The sequence below is a fragment of the Gigantopelta aegis genome, chromosome 10, assembly GCF_016097555.1.
Source record: "Gigantopelta aegis isolate Gae_Host chromosome 10, Gae_host_genome, whole genome shotgun sequence".
Lineage (NCBI taxonomy): Eukaryota > Metazoa > Mollusca > Gastropoda > Neomphalida > Peltospiridae > Gigantopelta > Gigantopelta aegis.
Window position 1 is genome coordinate 34945668 of NC_054708.1, and position 22261 is coordinate 34967928.

Consider the following 22261-nt stretch of genomic DNA (forward strand, 5'->3'; position numbering starts at 1 on the left):
AGTCATATTTCAAGTGTAACAATTCTCCAAATGGACATAACAAAGTTCTCCAAACAGACAGGTTCAGCTTTAATAGTTCTTCAAACAGACAAATCCAGGTTGAATACTTCTTCAATCAGACATATTGACTGAAACACATTTTATTCCTTTAAAAAAAAAAAAACCCAAATGGATTAGGCTGAAGTAAAATATTTCTAACAACATATTCAGGTCTAATACTTCTCCAAACACACATGATATTCTAGTTGTTTCACAATTCAGCAAACAACTTACTATGTCTTCTCAGACGTATTCAAGTGAAATGTATTTCTAACAACATATCCAAGGTTAACTACAGTAAAGTACTCTTATAACGAACCAGAAAAAAATAAAAAATAAAGAAATGTTTTATTTAACGACGCACTCAACACATTTTATTTACGGTTATATGGCGTCGGACATATGGCTAAGGACCACACAGATATTGAAAAAGGAAACCCGCTGTCGCCACATCATGGGCTACTCTTTCCGATTAGCAGCAAGGGATCTTTTATATGCACCATCCCACAGACAGGGTAGTACATACCACGGCCTTTGATATACAAGTTGTGGTGCACTGGCTGGAACGAGAAATAGCTCAATGGAACAAACCAGAAGGGACCACGATAGTTAGTTTGTTATAGCAGTAGTTCATTGTACACTATTGCATAAGTTGGCTAATATTAATGTATTGAGAGATAAAAACAGGACTTTACGATCAGTTTGTTCTATGCAGTAGTTTGTTCTAAGCATGTTCGTTATAAGTGTACTTTACTGTACTTCTCCTGACAGGCACATTGAGATTAAAACCATCTGTTTTTATTTTAAATTGGCAACAAGTATTGTACTGATTCGGCTATCAGAAAAAAAAGAAAAAAGAAAAAAAGATGTAAGCTGTAATGGGAAATTAGCCACTTTCTAATTATGGCCATAGTAGACATACCAATCAACTGATCACAAGTGCTAAAAACTGATTGCTTTTCTGAACACACTACAAATAACATTTGTCGATTCCTATAGTTTATTGTTTGTAAAATGGGTTTAACTATATATACATTACACAAATATGCACACCTGTGCACACATACACACAATGTATATTTTGTACAGAGTTAATGAAATTAAAATCTATTTACTAACTTCACTAGTTAAGCAACTGAATCTCTCCATTTCTATTTAAACTCAACAACACTATTAACACACAAATAGTTTTTATTTTTATAGACCATGAATAAAGTAACACAGTATAAACCAAATTATATAATGGGTCATCGCTACTTACATTGACTACATGTGATTTACTGTTATCTTAAGATGCAGTTCTGAGACCAGGTAAGTTGGGGGTAGGGACACATGGTCCTTCTTTCTTTTTTTTATAACACTTAGTGTACGTTACTTCTTGATGGTCAGAAATACATGGTTTCAAGCATAGTAAAACTTAAAAAAAATTCCAGCTCTACCACTCGGCAACATCCAGCTCTACCACTCAGCAATATCCAACTCTACCACTCAGCGACATCCAACTCTACCACTCGGTGACATCCAGCATCAGTTCTTCCACTCAGTGACATCCAGCTCTACCACTCTAGTGACATCCATCTCTACAATTCATTAACATCCAGCACCAGCTATACCACTCAGTTACATCCAGCTCTATGACCCAGCTGCATCCACCTCTACCACTTACTGACATCCAGCTCTACCACTCAGTGACATCCAGCACCAGCTCCCCTACCCAGTGACATGTAACTCTACTACTCGGTGACATCCAGCTCTACCACTCAGCAACTTACAGCTTTACCACTTAACAACATTCAGTTCTAACACTCCACGACATCAAGCTCCACGCTCGGTGACCACTTGGTGATATCCAGCTCTACCACTCGGTGACATCCAGCACCAGTTCCCCCACTCAGTGACATCCAGCTCTTATCTACCACTCAGTGACATCCAGCTCTTATCTACCACTCGGTGACATCCAGCTCTTATCTACCACTCGGTGACATCCAGCTCTACCACTCGGTGACATCCAGCTCTACCACTCGGTGACATCTAGCTCTACCACTCGGTGACATCCAGCTCTACCACTCAGTGACATCCAGCTCTACCACACAGTGACATCCAGCTCTACCACTCAGTGACATCCAGCTCTACCACTCAGTGACATCCGGCATCAGCTCTACCACTCAGTGACATCCAGCACCAGCTCTACCACTCAGTGACATCCAGCTCTACCACTCAGTGACATCCAGCTCTACCACACAGTGACATCCAGCTCTACCACTCAGTGACATCCAGCTCTACCACTCAGTGACATCCGGCATCAGCTCTACCACTCAGTGACATCCAGCACCAGCTCTACCACTCAGTGACATCCAGCTCTACCACTCAGTGACATCCAGCTCTACCACTCAACCACATCCAGCTCTACCACTCAACGACATCCATCTCTACAATTCATTAACATCCAGCACCAGCTATACCACTCAGTTACATCCAGCTCTATGACCCAGCTGCATCCACCTCTACCACTTACTGACATCCAGCTCTACCACTCAGTGACATCCAGCACCAGCTCCCCTACCCAGTGACATGTAACTCTACTACTCGGTGACATCCAGCTCTACCACTCAGTGACATCCAGCACCAGCTCTCCTACCCAGTGACATGTAACTCTATTACTCGGTGACATCCAGCTCTACCACTCAGCAACTTACAGCTTTACCACTTAACAACATTCAGTTCTAACACTCCACGACATCAAGCTCCACGCTCGGTGACCACTTGGTGATATCCAGCTCTACCACTCAGTGACATCCAGCACCAGCTCCCCCACTCAGTGACATCCAGCTCTTATCTACCACTCAGTGACATCCAGCACCAGCTCGCCCAACTCGGTGACATCCAGCTCTACCACTCGGTGACATCCAGCTCTACCATTCGGTGACATGTAGCTCTACCACTCGGTGACATGTAGCTCTACCACTCGGTGACATGTAGCTCTACCACTCGGTGACATCCAGCTCTAAAACTCGGTGACATCCAGCTCTACCACCCAGCTACATCTACATTGAACTCCACAACGTTTCAGGTTGATTTAGTACAGATCTTAACATGACCTGTGTAAGACGATTTGTAAGAAAACTGCTTCCCACACTTGCAGCAAACATAAGATTTGATACCATCATGGACATCCATATGCCCTTCAAAATGATGTCTCTCTACGAATGATTTGTAGCAAATCTCACACTTAAATTTCTTATTAACACCATGTGTTAGCCTGTGTCTTCTATGGCCACTATATGTCTTAATAACTTTTCCACAAAGGTCACATACAAAGATCTTCTTGCACTGTGGTGTCACAGAGGCACTCCCTGCCACAAATTTCCTTACCTGAAATCAACAGTACATTTATTAATCATCTGACAAAGTGAAAAGAAACCTGCCTCTGTATAATTTCATGATTAAAGTTGCTCACTCTAGTTTCAAAACTACATGTATTTAGCTTTTTTGTTTATCATAAAATTGATTTTGAGCTACTACAGCAGACCAGTCAGGCCCAGTGCTTAAAAACTTTTAGGGCCGATATCTCATGCCTGGGTTAGGTAACACTAGGTTATTGTAGAACTCAAGATAACCCTGGACCAAGTAAGATGCCAAAAACCTTAACTTGCCCCCGAGGGGCATACATTCTAATTAAAATTAGCTCCACTATTACATGTGGATCTACCAGCAGCCCGTTGGAGCTCATGTCCAGTTGACCTTTCATTCAACCAATCAAAACCTTACTTGCAAAATCATGCCAGTGATTTGAAAATAATTTGAAAATATTCGGGATTATGCCGAGGGTATACGAAATGATTCGTGTGAATTACGAAGTATGCAGGAAACTAATTGCAATATAAAATTTTATATAAAATTTGTTTCAAGACGAAACAAAAAACCGTGATGGTATAGCCATAAAATCTATTTATACTGGTATACAATTCAGAGTTTATTACTGCACTTTTCCCCCCTGTGTTTACAATGTTGAAATAGACCAACAAGTTCGCCTATTGCATAAATAGTCTCGCCCGATATTTTCAAAATTTATATGTTCCTGAATAACTCTGTAACAGGCAAAGTATAATTGATCGATATTTAAATTGTTATTTATAGATGAAATATCACCTGGACATGGGAGTTCACGCAATGCTGTTAGATCTACTGGTAGACCCAGTAGAGCTAATTTTAATAGTTTTGCCTGATTTATCTTGTAATTCAGATTAAGGCCGTTGTAAATTGCAAGAGCAATCGTTTTATTTACATGTTGCTAATGCAAATCTAATTTGCTTAACCTATTTTTTGTTAGCGCAAAATTTGGAACACCATTTATTTGGATATAATGGGTTACGGAAAACAGAAAATGGGTCACCTAGATTTCTGCGTAACCGATAAATGGGTCACATAGATTTTCTATTTTTAGAGGTCTAAAATTATTAAAGACATGAACAATATATATAACATATAAATCATTTGTCGAGTTTACCCAGGGGTGGATTCAGGATTTTGTAAAGAGTGAGGTCACAAAATTCTAAAAAGAGTAATTTGAGTTTGTTGAAGATAGCGAGATCTGTAGAGGCATGCTCCCCACAACATTTTGCAATATGTTTAAAGATGTGTTTTCAAAGCTATTTGGTGTTGTATATTGCAGATGATGAAATCAAAATAATAATAATAATAATAATAATACAAAAGGACACTTCAAATGGATCCGCTAAAATGCAGTTTCAGGAGTATATAGATGCATCTCATTTTTGAACTTCAAATTGTCCCAAAAATCAAGTGTTTAGCGGATGAATATAATAAATGTATCACTTTTTTGTAATGTTTTGGTTAGCTGAGTGTTTCGGGGAAATTGTTTTCCTACATGTTATGTGTGTACTGGTACTTTGGAGTATTGTAGATTCTCCTTTTTAAAAGTTGCACTCATCCCTAGAAAAATCCTAGATCCTCCCCAGCATAAAGGTTCCAACTAGTCTCCAAAATACATAGCAGAACACTAACATAAAAACTGATGTTTGTGCCAAAATTGCTCTACCGTCATCAGAGAAAACCCAGCGTTAAACATGGAACAGGTTTATTGAGCAGTGCAATTGTAACCTGGTGTTAGCCTAAGGTTACTGAAACCTGTCATACCCGCAATGCAAATAAACCGTTCGTTAACCTGGTAGATTTTCCTAACCCAGAAATTGGCCCATAAAGTATATATGCTCAAGTCTAATAACATCTTGGGACATTAACATCATGGCAACACATACAAAATGCATAAACACAGTTTGAGTCAGTTATAGTGCAGCAGCTTCTTTTTGTGTCTCGCCAAGCCACTGAAGGAGGAGTACTTTTGTCCACAGACGCCACACTTGAGCTGGCCAGCATGTGCCTTCATGTGGTAGTCCAACTGTCTTCTGATGGAGAACATTCGAGGACACTGCTGGCACTTAAAGAAATCCCCCGTGTGCTTGACCATGTGAGCCTTCAGACTGGAGGCGTGGTAGGTGACAAAGTCACACTGGCTGCACCTCCGTACGTGCAGGGCTTTGTGGACACGTCTGTCTTCTGTGGAAGGAGGCGGAGCATTTGAATACTGAATGTCTCTGGAATGTGCCAGGTATAGAGTTCTTGACCTGATGGCTGATCCACTAGATGAATTGTGCAATGGTGCAACTTTGGTACTCTGAAGAAAAGAATTAATGCTAACTACAGTGAAATCAAATTACAAGAACTACATAAACCTTTACATTAGGAATGTATGTATATACGTATGTATGTATGTATGTATGTATGTATGTATGTATGTATGTATGTATGTATGTATGTATGTATATATATATATATATATTTAACATTTTTGAAGTTTCAAATCCACAAATACAATTGAAGGTAGCAAAAGAATGATGATAGAAAACTCATCTGATATTACATTTTCAAAACCTTTTAATCCTATAAAATCCAGAAGAAAAATTATATGCATAGCAATAATTGTGTGTACCATTTAGTTATGTTGTGAAATATAGAAAACATTCATACAAAAACTGTATCATTACTAACCAATTACATCTTTAAATCGGGGAATCTCTATGGTGAAATTTCTTGTGATATCCTAGGCCATTAATGGACGAGTATTTTTTGCCACATATGGGACACTTGAGGGTACCAGCATGCGCCTTTTTGTGGTACTCGAGCTGTGTTTTGTAGGCAAAGTATCTGGGACACTGAGAACACCGGAAGTAGTCTCCAGTGTGTTTGCGATGGTGAGCGGTCAGGTGTGAGGAATAGTAAGTCTGATAAGGACACTGGTCACACGACTTGAGCCTTTTTGCAGAGTTGGAGCCTCGTTTTGCCGAAGCCAACATTGGTGGGTTGAATAATCCATACAAGAGGCTCTGAAGAAGATAAATCAGAAGACATGCTGTTTAGCAGTTTCGTAACCATTCCTAAATCGTTTCTGCTAGGCAATTAATTAACTTTTGTAAGAAACCAAATTCCTTATTTTTCAACAAGGTAACTAAGTTCCCAAATATTTTAGTTCTTTTACTGATTTATTTATGACCATTTTATTTATTTGAACTAAAGAATACTTTAAAAGTTTAATACTGTTAAGTAATACATTAATAAATATTATCAACTGTTTATCAAATTATTTATCAAATATTGTTGCAGTTGGTATAAGCATCAACATTTTCACAAGAATACAAACCATATGATGGTGGAGGAGGTAAGGGGTTAATGCCAGTGTATGCTTAAAAAACATTCTTAAAAATATTCCTTACAAAAATCTAAAAAAAATTAAGTAAGCTTTCACCCACCCACCCCAAATTTTTAAATTATTTTTTTTTAAATTAATTTTATACACTCATGAAAATGTACAAATTTGTGAATGGCCTCTGAATGGTTTATTATTATACATGTTCATTTTTTATTTTATATTAATGTTATTTCACTGGATGGTAAGTAGGGCCTCCACGAGTCCAACATATTAGACTTGAGTACTTAAGGGTCAAACTCGACCCGGACCCGAGTACCCGACACCTACACATAGATGATAATAATGCTAAGGAATAAAGCAAAATAGCATTATGCATATTAATTCCAGCGCTGAACACAGATGCCAAATCATACCATTGTATTGCATTGTATTGCATTCCACACATTCCACTTTTGTCTCCCTCCCCACTTTCATGTCTCATACAGAGTCATAGCCCTATAATGTAACTGGCGGCAAGCATATGGTAAATGATGTTAATTTTAAAAAATTAAATGAGAGTGCACTTCCTTGCACGGGTACTCGAGTCCTGTGAACAGACTAGAGTCTTGCTAGACTCAGCCCATGCCCGAGTACTTGTAGAGACCATAATAGTAAGGCTGTGGTGATTGGGTCATTACCTAGGAACAGCCAATTGTATGCATTCTGAGAACACTGACAAAGCAATACAGGCCCAAAATGTTTCCGTATCTGCTAATTTCAAGAGCCATAATTCTGCCAAATATGGGTGTATAGCAAAATAATTCAAACTTTATCTGTAACAGTAAATGATAAAGCTATATACAAAATTTCAATTCAATATCTTGAGGTATTCTGAAAATATCCAGAATTTTTTTTTCATATCTCCTAAGTCCAAGGGCCATAACTGTAGCAAATATGGGTATATCACAAAGAAATTCAAACTTGATCTGTACATAATAAAACTATACACAATATCTTGAGCATTCCAGAAAAAAATGTCTGAAAACCAAATTTTCAGATCTCCTAAATTCAAATTGGGAACCCTGATGAAAATCACCAACTGCTATGTCCAAGTCTTCCAAAATTATAATTTATTTCAAGTCCATTACATATTTATCAATCTGACATACTTTTGTTTTTAGAAACAGAAGTAGATAAGAAGCTTGGCATGATTGCAGTATATTTCCCTTTTGCCCCATATTTAAACAATTTCTGAACAAACGTTAATAAATGTGTGACCAAATATCATGTAATTTTGCATCATGTAGACAGAAAGTTACACAAATGTCAACATGTGGGGCGTGTCCAGCAATATTTTTGGACAAATGTATAATCGTGTAGACATGACTTTAGGAAGAAAATTTGTTGGCTACCACATCTGTTGTGTCCCTGTATGAAAATGCAGAATGCACTTTACTGAACAATCTTCCATGTACCATTGTTAGTAAGAAAAGTGTACTTGCTAAAAAAGAAAACCACACTCCAAAAACATGAAAACAGTTTTGAAATCCCACCAAGCTTGGCTTTAAAAAAAAGCATGTGATACCCAAGCTGATAATCCAGATTTCATCTTCCCCAGCTGAACAACATGGGTGTGAAGTGCCAGCCCATTTCTTGCACTTCAGCATGATCATGCCTTGAAAATAGACAACCATGCACAGCATCAGACAGAAGTATGACATGATTATGTAACTTGCTGCATATGCAGATTCACCGACACAGATTACACAATTTGATAATAAGAAGGAACTGAAGAAGGAACTGTTATCAGAAGATAACTACCATATAAATATGAGGACAGTAATATGTACAGCACAATGTATCACTTTATATATTACCCTCATTAATTTTCATGCTATGGTTTTGTTAATCATTCATTCATTCATGGTTTGGTAACTTGTGATTGCTACATGTAATAGAAGTATAATGATAAAAACACTTACTCAACGAGTAATGATTTGATCAATGGTATAGCACATGTACCTCATGCTGATTTATCATTTTAGACAAACAGTTACTATCTGAGGTTACATTTTCTTTTAGTATTCTTCAAAACATCTTAACTAAACTTATGAACCATCAAAACTTAATATTTAGCACAAATATTGTCTTTCAACACAATTATTTGATTTTCATACCAAAACCACTGCCATTTTTGGCATCCATTTTGAATCTTTGGCAACCCAGTATCCAACAATAATACAAACAGTATCCAACAATAATACAAACAGTTTGATTAAACTAAACGACTCCTCAAACTTGGGATTTGATACATTTCTAAGTGAGATATCACTTTGAAGAAATCATATTTTAATAAAGGGCTGTCCACCATCCTGTTTGCACTAACTTTAGAAAATGTGATCTTATATTTTCATGAACTCTACACCCTGGAGATTGATTTCAGCCAGTTATATTTCCAGCCCCGGTACACTTCACTTTTGCTGACCACTGCTGCAGGAATATTTACTATTTTCAATTCTAATCAGATTCTAAATAATGTAAGAGTATCTGACCATTTCATTCCTATCAGCCAATCCAAATACTGTTTACTAATAACATTTTTGTTGTATTCATTACAGTTTTAAGGCATCCCATTGGTCCAGAGCAATGCAAGTCATCAGAAAACATTATATAAGATGACATCACTTTATTTTGGTACTTTACATTATTGAATGTTATTGTTCTATAACAACAACAACAACAACAACAAAAATACATATATATTTTTATTGTTTATGTTTCTATTAAAAAGTATGTTTTAGGATTGTCTGTTATTTCTTTTAGGTTCATCAGGATATGAAACAAAAACAAAAAACAAAAACAAAATACAAACACCCAAAAGCATGCACACACAGATTCACACAAAAGTTTGAAATATTTTTTTTATTGTTTAAACCAAGTGATGACAGTTTATTTATTATAAAAATGTAGTATGCATGAAAACTACAAAAAAGCGTACATTAGAGGAGTGTAATACATGGGTTACAGATGCCTTAATGCAACAAGTAATGAATGAGCACTATTTGAAATGGTCTAAGCCGGTTTGTGGTACAGATCATCATAAGAAACTAGCACCTATTGCAGAGACAAGGAATGAGATGTGCAGGTAGTCAGCAGAAGTTGAAAGATAGAAAGAAATAGATGAATTTAAAAAGTAGAAAGAGAAGAAGGAAGTGGGATTAAAAAAACAAACAAAAACAAAACAAAAAACCTTAAAAAAGCAGTGAGATTTTCAACAACCACAAAAGCATTCCCAAACCTCTAAAACATAAAGTTGGCAATGTTATCAACTCACAAAAATATACTATATAGAAATGATGTCCTTGAAATACTCTTGAGTGTTGTAACCGCTCCATTTATTTAAATCATAACTGCATATGGGTAATACAAATAAAAATAATATGGATAGATTCTTTTAAAGCTGCACAGAAGAATAATGAGGTCTCCAATTCATGTTTAAATTTGTCATTTGCCACAGTTTAGAGAAAATTAGCAGTCTCCATTTCAATTCATGTATTATTCCAACAGCTGCCTTTCAGTTCACTCCTTTATGCAACCTCCGATGCATGCTAAGCCCAGAGAGAGATGTACAGTTCTTTCCACAGATGTCACACCGAAGCTCTCCTGCATGTGCCTTGAGGTGGTCCTCCAGTCGTTTCTCTTCAAAGAAATGGTTTGTGCACAAATGACACCTGAAGAAATTGCCAGTGTGGATCCTCTGGTGTCTTCTCAGATGTGTCGAATAGAACGTCTTATAACCGCACTGATCACAACTATGCACCTTTTTCCTGTTAGAGGCATTCTGGCCATGTGTTGAACCATCCCTATAGCAATAATGCATAGATGACTCTGGTTGATTGGTGTTGCTCTGTAGAGAATAAAAGGATATCTTAAGCACCAGGTGTTTACTGAATGTATTTCACAAGTGGTGTGCGCATTAATGTTTAAAACAATGGATGTTACTAATATGAAATTAACTCATAAAGGTGCTTCTGCAATGCCCAAACAAATGCAATGTAGTATCTATTAAGTGCCTGGTGTGAAAACGAATAATATTCTCATTATGAATTTGATATACTTTCTACCTTGCATCAGCTCTTTTACCACAAAGAGTATCTTGATAGTATAATGTATTTAATATAACTAGTGAGTGTTGACCCAAGCCTAAGTTACATCAAATTCTACTGGAATCTGTTCAGATTCCCACAATTTAACATCACAGGAATTCTTCAGAATCTAATTTCTTTCATGGAGGTAAAAAAAAAAAAAATGTAATTACTTAAACTTGGACAAAGACACCATTTTGTTTCCATTAGATGTTGCCTGAATATAGGATATACTCTATAGCCCACTGTTTAAAAGGCCACCTTCTGATATATGCCTTAACACAGGTCTGTCCATTTACATGCAATAAAAATGACAACAAATGGCCAACATTAAAAATATTTATTACATGAAATATAGAAAACAAGATGAATTATGTGTGGATTTGATTAATTTTCTACAATCAATAGTTATTATGCATCTTTTAAACAATCAGTATGCTGAAATAAAACGTGATAATATTATCCGATGCATGTTCACCGAAAGAAAACATGTAAAATACACATGTACTGTGTTACAGAACAAAATAAGTCGCAAAATGAAAGAAGACATTTTACAGTCATGTGTGGAAAAATAATAAATATATCCTAGAGTCATGTGTTTTGGAAACAATAAGCAAAAAGTTAAAATATAATAAAAATACTTAGTACATATACTAATCACAAGTTATGGGCCAATATCAAATTTTAACTTACTTTTTCAAACATTAAACAAAAAATCAGACGGTGATAGGTACAAATTTCATTAATAGATCTGAAAAAAGCCAATGCTAGTTTGTATCTAGGTGATTTTCTCTTAACCAATCGAAATAGCATTGCCAAAAACATGCTAGTAACTTCATATTCAAATAGTCTGTTTCTTGACCAATCAAAACATCACTGGCAGAAACAAAACAGTAGCTAAAGAAGCCTCAACTCATTCTGACTGTTAATCAGGATCCTAACCCGTCAGATCTAGGATCCGAACCTAACTGCCAGATCTAGGATCCTAACCAGTCACATCTAGGATCCTAACCTAACCGTTAGATCTAGGATCCTAACCTAACTGTCAGATCAGGATCCTAACCTAACTGCCAGATCTAGGATGTTAACCTGTCAGATCTAGGATCCTAACCTGTCAGATCTAGGATCCTAACATGTTAGATCTAGAATCCTAACCTAACTGTCAGATCTAAGATCCTAACCTAACTGACAGATCTATTAATGGAAACTTTTACGGTGGACATGAAGTAACATCTAATTTCAATCAGATTATATTGATTAGTACATGTATATGAAACGTATCTTACTTTGCAAAATTAAACAACTGTCCCAGTTGCTTTGATTTTCATGCTACTGAATCTTAGTATGCATACAACTAAAAGCATTACTTCTCAGGGGTACGTGGGTTTTTTTTTAGAATTATGAAAAGTGAATTTCGTGGCCTTAAGAAAATCAGGATGACCAGAAACACTTTGGATGTACAAAAATAGATATTCTAAACAATAAATAGTAATGTTGGATGTAAACTATAAAAAAGTTTATCCAGTTATATTCTTATTGGTAAAGAATAGACCAATTCAGTATGTAGGTTTCTGAAATACACAGGAGCTTAATGCATGGACAAAACATGATACATCATTGAACAGTTATTTTGATTTGTTTTGTAGCCAGTTTATTTTGTACTGGAAATCAGTAAACTTTTTTCTCGCTTACTGGGATGGATAGTATTACAGAACATTGCGATGCATGCCCGTTTCACCATTCCACAAATATCAACAGACTGCTACATTTGTTTCTTCAGTTCTACGACTAATTCCTGAAGTGACGTGTTAAGTGTTAAGTGTTATGTTAACAACCTGCTCACCAGATGGTGCATTCAGTGGGATGGAGCAAAATGGCTGTACCCATTATATGTAATAGCCATCACATGTTTACCCTTTATTAATTAAATATACCAATATAGTTATTGATTTTAATGTGCATTAAATATAGTTCAATACGCAAATCAGTTCAAAAAGCCTTTCTTAATCATTCCTTTAATATCTGTGCAACTTATTAATCACAGACGTGTAGATAGCATAACATATCAAAGTTAACATCTGTGCAACAACATATTCATTACCGACTTGTAGAGGGCACATACATATCATGATTAATATCTGGTGGCTGCCGTACCCCTCACCGAGTTGTAGAAGGCATACACCCGTCAGTCAACATCTGTACAACAATTTAACCATCACAGACAATGTCACAGTCAACTTATGCATCAGTGACTTGTAGATCTATACATATTAAAATTAATACGTATTAAATATCTTTGGCATCACTTGTCACATCCAAATGCTGAGGAATATCTTATTCATGACTGATTTGCAAATAGCATGGAGTAAAATGCACTTTCGCAGATTAAAATGTGTGGTGCTTCTTTTGGTGGTATTTCAACCCATTGTAGGAGGAACACTTCATCTGACAAAACTTGCATCTCAGAGTACCTGCATGTCCCATAAGATGGTAATTTAAGTGACTCTTATCGGAGAACTTGCTGGGACACAAATGACACTGGAGGTAGTTCCCAGAGTGGACACGCTTGTGGCGTTCTAGATTTGTAGTCTTCATTGTTTGATAACCACACAGGTCACACTTGTGCATCAGCCTCGTTCCTCTCTGCTTGGGTTGCTTCTCAAACTGACTGAAATATCCCAAGGGATCCAGGGAACTTGCTGCCCTTCCCAAAGAATCGATCAAGTCCTCTGTTCCATAAGTCTGTGGAAAACAAAAACAAGTTGAGTTTTTCAGTCGATTGCTTTCACAGTATGTCACACCAACGTATAAAAATATACAAAAGTATTGTTTGCTGTTACCCAGCTATCTCTTTTCCAGACATGATGTCCTTTTCTTTCGTTGGTTTTCTTTGTTGTTCCAAATCAATACGTCTCATTTTTCGTCACATTCCACAAAAATTCATTTGGATTCCTGCAAACGTACTTTTTAGAAGTTCACAAGTATTCAGCTTTTTAATCAGTTTTCTTTTTGCAATGTACCAAGTGACTAATTTAAAAACTGATGCAATCTAAACAGTTCATGTTAGAGTCAGATACCTTTTATGAATGAAGTTTATAGGAATCAAACTGGATTTCATTTATGGGAATCAAATTCTCCTATTCTATTAAAAAACCCCACACAGACCTGCAATAATTTCTTAATATTAAATTACTATGTCTTTTGGAACAACGGAACTTGTATTAAGGATGCCATTAGCATGTTCATATTATGTTCTTGAAAAAAAGAATGGGGATTTAAAAAATTTGTTCAACCATTACAACTTTTTGCAGTCAAACCATACGAACACGGTTTTGATATCTTAGCATTTATAGGCATACATGTTATCATATGTCAAGAGAACACATGCTGGTAGTCTGACAATGAAATAAAATGCCTAGTGATGGTATGTTTGCATATGATGTGTACCTCAGTACCTGTGATTTCTGAGAAAGGAAGCCCCACCCTCAACCAATGTTTATCAATGTTGATGCTGTTGTTGAAGTTTCGTCACCCCATCAAGCAAACTAACTCAATCTTTAACACTTTATCATGTTTATGTTACCTTTTTAAAATTCAATATTCTCATTCATTATTAGACTAAAAGAAATGATGGAAGAAATGCTGGGGGAGGGAAAGAAAAAAGAAGAAAGTAGAGTTTTATTTAATGATGCACTCAACACATTTTAATTACAATTAAATGGTGTCAGACATTGTTAACTAGAGAGGAAACCCACTGATCTTTTACATGCACCGAGTCAGGATAGTACACACCATAACCTTTATTACACTAACTGTGGAACACTAGATTGGAATGAGAAATGGCTGAATGGGCCGACTGACAGGTATCAATCCTAGTCTGCTGTTAATATATACGAAGATGTGACTTGTACTTCTCCCTACCTCTCCAGGGCAGGAGGGAGCATAGTGGTGTGGACAGTATTATTAAATACATATCCAAAATTAATATTGTATATCTGAAGCTGCACTCTTGAATATATTTAAATTTTTTAATCATTAAGAATAGTTCATCCACATTAATTTTTTTACTATCACACACCATTTTTTTAAATATACTTTGGCCAGTCACCAATTTTTGTGACATGAAAATGCAATTCTCCATTTGTCACCTGGAAGAGTAGCGTAATTCCACTGTTGTGTGTTATATATTAAATACATGGCAACAGACTTGTATCGTTGTTTGAGGTAGTTGACTTTAATTAACAGTTGATTTATATTTCACATTAATAAATGATGTTATAATAAGGTGAGGTGGGATTGTTACTTTAAATCAAACTTATAGGCTGGAGAGGTCAGACAGTCCAGACCTTAACCATTCTCCTAGTATATCATATGAAGCCACAGATGACTGTAGAAGTTAATTTTGCATGTTAATCCTGTGGTCAAACTTCTTGTGCCGACTTAATCCTGCATACGAGGTGTACTTCTTTCCACATACAGTACATGCGAGCATTCCCGCATGACCTTTCATATGATAGTGCAGTGCAGTTCTACTGGTGAACCGCGACGGACAGATAGAACACTTGAGGTAGTCTCCTGAGTGAATGATGATGTGTTTGTCAAGACTGGTGGTGTAGTAGGTCTCGTAAGAACACATATTACACTTGTGCACCTTCCTCTTCTTCATGCTCTTGGAGCCAGCACCACGGGACATATTGTGACTAGCAGACCAAATATGTGTTGGAGTAGTCGTCTGTGAAATAGAACAGAACATGGTGCTGTAAATTCTCTCATGAAATATACTACCACAGATGAACATTTCATTAAGACAGAAAATCTGGAATATTTTGCAGGACCTTTATAACGCAGGGTATTACTGTGAGCTTTTCATCACAGAATAAGGTGAGCAAGTTCTGAGGTAGCACTAAAATGCTGCATTCTGGAAAATTCTAGAGATCTTCATTCAACTTTGTCATCTCTGTGCCAGTACTTTATTCTAAAACCTGTCATGTTATAATAGATGTTGAATGTAGTTGAAGAATACTGACAGACTGATGATACAACATTGTCCTTGTGCTGCCCTTTAGTTTGGTTTGTGACATATTCTCTAATAATGTCTTGTTCCAAAACCAAAAAGCTTTGGTAAAATTATAGTTAACAATGAAACCACAATATAAATACATGCATTTTAAGTAGAATGAAGTTTTCTGGGTTTTGTTGTCATTTTTGTCTTCCGACTTGGTGATATTATATCAGTGAACATGTAAAGCCTACATGTATTCAAGCTCAGAAATGAGAATCCCGAGTAGAAACAGACCAATCAGAAACACAAGGCATTATAGCTGATGGTTATGGATAAATAGGATTTAGATGAGCAAATGAGAAATGTGTTGAGATTAGTACAAAGCTCATAGCAAATAATAAAAAAATAATGAAAATATATTGTAAAGTTCATACCTATTGTAAGGCTAATGAATGGATACTACAGGTGTATTTGTATGTCACTCACTTGTCTTTGAAAAGACGGGTAAAGGAAGGAAATGGTTTATTTAACAACACACGCAACACATTTTATTTATGGTTATATGGTGTCAAACATATGGTTAAGGATCACACAGATAATGAGAGAGAAAACACGCTGTCGCCACTTCATGGGCTACTTTTTCAATTAGCAGCAAGGGATCTTTTATATGCACCATCCCATAGGGGTAAAGAGGCAACTTTTCAACAGTTTTATACAAAAGACATCCAAACCTGCCCAGCTTGCACATCTCATTTGACTTACATGTCAATTATTGTTATTATATATGACTTGAGACTTGATAAAATAAATAATTTTGGCTTTATAATTGGTTTAATAATTTCTAGAGTATTGTAGAATGATCCACAATTTGAGCCGAGTTATGTTTTATTGGAAATAACTGAAACCGAAAGGCATAACCATGGACTGCAGTGTTAACATTTTAATTTATAAAATGGCAAGTGGTGACTGCAACACAGTATTCCTTTTAGTAGCAGGTAAATAACTACGGTCAAGTAGATAAATAACATCAAGTGTCTGTGGATGGTGTCACCCAACATATCACTAAGTCAATTAACTTAGTCCTGGTTTGCAACAAGGTATAATCTGAATCACAACTATGCAACACTGGCCAAAGAACCACATACAAGTTGAATCGGATAGCAGTACCATTTATGGTTTATTATTCTAGTTTATGAACCACCAAATTATTACAAGTACTGAATATTATTTGTACATGTCTATATCTCACTGGAAAGAACAATTTATTACAAATATCAAACATGTCTCTTTTAGGTCACCTCAAAACATTTTAATCCCCAACAATTAGGTGTGTCATAATGCTGATTATAATGACTTTTGGCCTGAAGTGGGAAACGTCCTCAGCAGCCATCATATAGAATAGTCATAATGATTACCAAGGGATCTTTTATACACCCTTTATCACTCACAGGATGGAACATTTATCAGCTTGGTGTATACTAGTCATGGAACACAGTCAAAATCAGGTATTAGTACATGTATTTAACAAGAATCTTCTGCCAGACGTCTAGGCTATGGTTAATGCCATAATGTCAGCTTCCAATGAGAGGTTGACTCCCAATTCACACAGCCATGTATAGACAGCAATGCGAGGCGGACTCCAATTCACAGAGCTATGTACAGACTGCAATATGAGGCACAATACACAATATTTCTTAGAAATTAAACCGCCATGTAAGATATTTAAAAAAAGAAAAGAAAATAACAACACATTCGAACACTAGTTTATAGTTTTGTGTTGTGTCTTTTTGTGATACTGTAAGCCAGCAATTGAGGTGTACTTCCTGTTGCAGATGAGACACATCAACATTCCTGCATGTCCTTTTAAATGGTAAATCAAGTGACTTTGGTCAGAAAACTGCCTGGGACACAGATGACATTGTAAATAATTCCCCGAATGTATTCTTTTGTGGCGCAAGAAATTTGTTCTGTATTTCGTCTGATAGGAGCACTGGTCACAAGTTAACAGCTGTCCGACTACACCACAGGTTGCAATTTGACCATCTGCCCGTGATGCTCCATGTCTGTGTGAATGTGTTACTGGCTGCAGTGATGAAGTCTGCAGAAAACAAGAAGGAGCTTCATCAGTGCAAAGTTCATAGCTATCATAAGCAAATGAGAAATGTGTTGTCATCAGTGCAAAGTTCATAGCTATATGTGTCATGAGCAAATGAGAAATGTGTTAAGATTAGTACAAAGTTCATAGCAATCATAAAAAAACATAATAATGTATTGTAAAGTTCATAGCTATTGTAAGCAAACGAGAAATGTTCTTTGATCAGTACAATGTTCGCATCTGTGTACCATTATTAAGGTAAAGAAAAAAAGAAAGAAAGAAAGTAAAAAAACAAAGGGTCATGTTCTGAGCAATGCGAACTCCATAAACATCTGTTGTAAGCAAATTTTCTCATTCTGGACGTCACAACATAGAAAAGAGGGATAGCAGTTTAAAGTTTCATAGGGATCTATAATTAAACTGTCTAAAAAATAAATTGATGCATGTATTCAGTTTTCACACCTGTTTCTATGTTAAGATAATGCTGGTTCTATATGCATGATTAACTTAATTATGTTCCAACATATAATTTACATTGACAAATTTTATACATGTTCTAGCAGCATTTAATGGGTGGGGTGAACTAATCAGCAAGAAGTTTACGTTTATTGTATAGGAACTATGATCAGTCTGCTTGTGAAAGACAATGACAAACATTAAATTCTTGATTACTTCTCAGTGAGCATAAATGTAAAAATAAAATGTAATTAAATATATACTTTATATATGTTATACCTGTAGAATATAAGTGTAGTAACAAGAGGAACATGATCAAGAGTTTGATAGAGAAGCACACAAATTAATGAATGTGTTAGCTGTATAACTGGATTATAATTATGTGAAATGTGTGTAGTGAGATGAATTAACAACAACATTTGGTTTGGTACAACTACACATGTACTTATGAAAGTGCTGCCTGATGCTGTTTTTATTATTATTATTAGAATGAAAAGCTTTGTAGCATGGTACAATGGTGACACATTTATTATGACAGAGAACCAGTTCATGTTAACTTCTAGGAAAATAAACCCAACTTTCCTAGGCCACATTATGTGATTTATCTGTCACAGAAGGTCAGTTATCTAGAAGTTAGAAAGCAATATAGTAACAGTTGGTGACACTTTAGCATGCATTTTCCATATACTTAATCTTCTGTCGACATTTTATAGCAAAATCAATCCTTTTCTCGAATCACTTTCCATCTAGGTATTCTGCTACTGACTACGTCTGTCAGTTTCACACATTTTGATAGCAGTATATTTTTAAAATTGATTTAGAAACATGTTTCAACATTAATATCTGCCAAGCTGTTTCGTGTAAAATATTCTCCAAGTAAATGAATGGAGAGGTTATAATGTAGACTTATAATTTGCTCACCAAGCCTTCCCACTCTAATACTGGACTCAAATAAATACTGTTTACACAGACTTTTCATATTTATATAGCCCGTCATCCTCCTCCTCACAATCAAGTGTCTTCTTTCTTGGTGAATGTTGACATGTTTTTTCATGCATATATTGACCATTCTGAGTCTTAAAGGGTTTGAAGCAGAATCTACAGAGCAGCTCCCCTCTGTGAGCCTTTAAGTGGTATCTCAGTTTTCCCTTGTCTGTGAAGTGTCGCGGACACAGATCACAGTAGAAGTAGTCCCCAGTGTGCGTCCGCAGGTGCCTCTTGAAGTTGTATGGATGAGGTGACTGATAGTTGCAAACCGAACAAGTATTTAATTTCATAGGGTGAGACACCACATTCTGGTCTGTCCGTGATCTGTGGGAATATCCGAACGAAGCGTCATCTACCCCGTAACGTGGCGATGTGTGAATCGATTCACAGTGAGGAGCATCTGCAGAAAGGGAACCACTCTGAGATTCATCTCCACTGCTTTGTAAGGCAGAATCCTGCAGAAAAGAATGAGAAGAAAAATGTGGTCTTTCATCTTTTCCAATTGATTTTTTCTTCAATTTGTTTGCGGATTACAGTATTCATGCATGTACATACCTAAAGGTATTCGCATTTCAATTTGAAACTTAGAATAATTGTCTAAATCTTCAGCTAGTTTTATTGATATATACTCTTTCCAGCACAGATAACATAACACTCAGCGATATACTTACTAGTATGAGAAAATATCACTAAGTGAAGATGTCACCAGTCACTAGTGAAGATAACACCTTTTTCACTCGGACAAGTGTTATTATGAATGCAAAGCTCTAGATGACAGAATACAAAGTTAAAGTTAACTAAATGACACTAATCAATTCCATTTGCACGAAACAATTTAATGATAATTATCAACTTCTAATGTTTTTCAAATCAGAATATCATCAACTTCTTGAACTACACAAATGTAAAACACTATCCCCTCCCCACTAAAAAACCCAAACAAACAAACAACAACAACTGATAGATAACTCCATTTGCATGAACAATTTAATGAAAATTATAATCTTTTAATACCATACAAATTAATATTTTTCAAATCAGAATATCAAATTCTTGAACTCCCGCCTAAAAAAAAACCAAACAGACAACAACAATTAATAGATAACTCCATTTGCATGAACAATTAAATGAAAATTATAATCTTCTGATACCATACAAATTAATATTTTTTTCAAATCAGAATATCAACTTCTTGATACACAAATGCAAAATAACATCCCTCCCTGCCAAAAAATAATCCAAAACAAACAACAAATAACAAAACAATTGATAACGATAGGTAACTTCAGACAAAAATCCTCCAACTTGAATTGTCATTGTGTTTTATTATCATATTAATATCTCCCAACTTGAATTGTCATTGTGTTTTATCATATTAATATCATAAACATCTCCTTGAATGATAATGGATTTGCCATTTTAGTTTTCAAACAGGACTTTCCACAGCACAAAATGACACAGATGCTAATACGCTGAGCAAATCAAGACGTGGTAACTTGACACATGTAGCCAAATGAGTAGACAATCTTAAAGTCTTGAAGAAATGATATCTTGTGTCTCTGAAATTTCAACAGCATTCTGATGAAAATGTCAAACAAAAATTGAAGCTAGCTTACATGCAATTGGAGTCAGTTAACATTTGGATCATGTATTTCATAGTTGTACCTGCTGTAAAAAGCACTCTGTGAAAGAACAATTATTCAGAACTGTTCTGCATAAGATCATTTCCCCCAGAAAGGTGATGTTTTGTCATTGTACACAGAATTGTGAAGAATGGAACAATTGAAATTTAATTTGAAACTGTCAAAACAAATTTATAACTAGTAATATTAATAACAAATAACTTAATCATGAACAAATAAAGTGGATTGCATTTCACCAATTAATTCTAAATATTAGGCATGGTAACCGTATAACATTAATCGTGTATTTATTTAATAGATTCATTGACCTCAGTAGCCATTAATCAATCTGGCAAAATGTCTGAATCTGACAAGATGTTTTACTAAATAATTTATTAGCTCTATTTATCAATATTGATATTTCTAATTGCCAGTAAAGAGGTCTACCTCCACCATTACATGATGCACACATAATATGGATGTGTGTACATGCGTGTGTGAGTGGTACTGCATGTGCACTTAACATATTAAAAGGACAAAACTACCATGTCCTTAGAGATGCCACAACCCATCATTACACCTAATTATTCAAATCTAAGGTGTGAGCAGAGGACACCATGCTGCCACAGTTCTTTTCATGATAATATTGTCCCTCCTTAGACCAAAACCTCTTGTGGCAGAATTTACACTGGAGTTCTCCTTTGTGTCCTTTCAGATGATAAACCAGCTTTCCCTTGTCAGCAAAGAACCTAGGACACAGATCACAGTGAAAGAATTCCCCTGTGTGGATCCTCCGGTGTCGTTTCAGATTACTCAAATACAAGGATTTGAACGAGCAGATGTCACACTTGTACATTTTAAAAAAGGAAGATTTTCGAGTCTCGAGGACTTGATTCAAACGGGTCTGCTTGCCACTAGCCTGATCACCTGGTCTGTCCTGTGTTAAAACACCAGCTGCAGACACAGAGACACAATTCTTGAGTATATGAATGGATTTCGGTGTGTGATTATGTCCAGGTCCAGGTTGTCCTGTGTTGATAGGTTCGGATATAGAATGGCTGGACCTCTGTAGAAAACAACAAGAGAAACAGCTGTGTCAGTAGGATTTGTGTTTGAAATGCTATGACATGACACAGAATGACAAGTTATAAACTATGCATCCTTCAAAGACTTCCCCCCCATCCCGTATGGTTAATTTGTTTCTTTCAG

General features: G+C 36.0%; 1 protein-coding gene across 13 annotated transcripts in view; it reads right to left on the reverse strand.

Moving 5' to 3' along the window:
- LOC121384031 (zinc finger and BTB domain-containing protein 49-like) overlaps positions 1–22261 on the reverse strand; it is a 63766-nt gene that overhangs the window by 7830 nt on the left and 33675 nt on the right. The window contains exons 4-5 of one of the 13 annotated variants that reach the window (XM_041514187.1): positions 6109–6443; positions 4049–5734 (exon numbers count right to left, since the gene is read on the reverse strand). The exons of 3 other annotated variants lie outside the window; for them this stretch is intronic. In XM_041514187.1, the coding sequence (XP_041370121.1) occupies positions 6120–6443 (324 nt within the window). In that variant the 3' untranslated portion in view covers positions 4049–5734; positions 6109–6119. 9 more of the 13 variants (XM_041514179.1, XM_041514188.1, XM_041514186.1 and 6 more) reach the window with 9 other exon arrangements.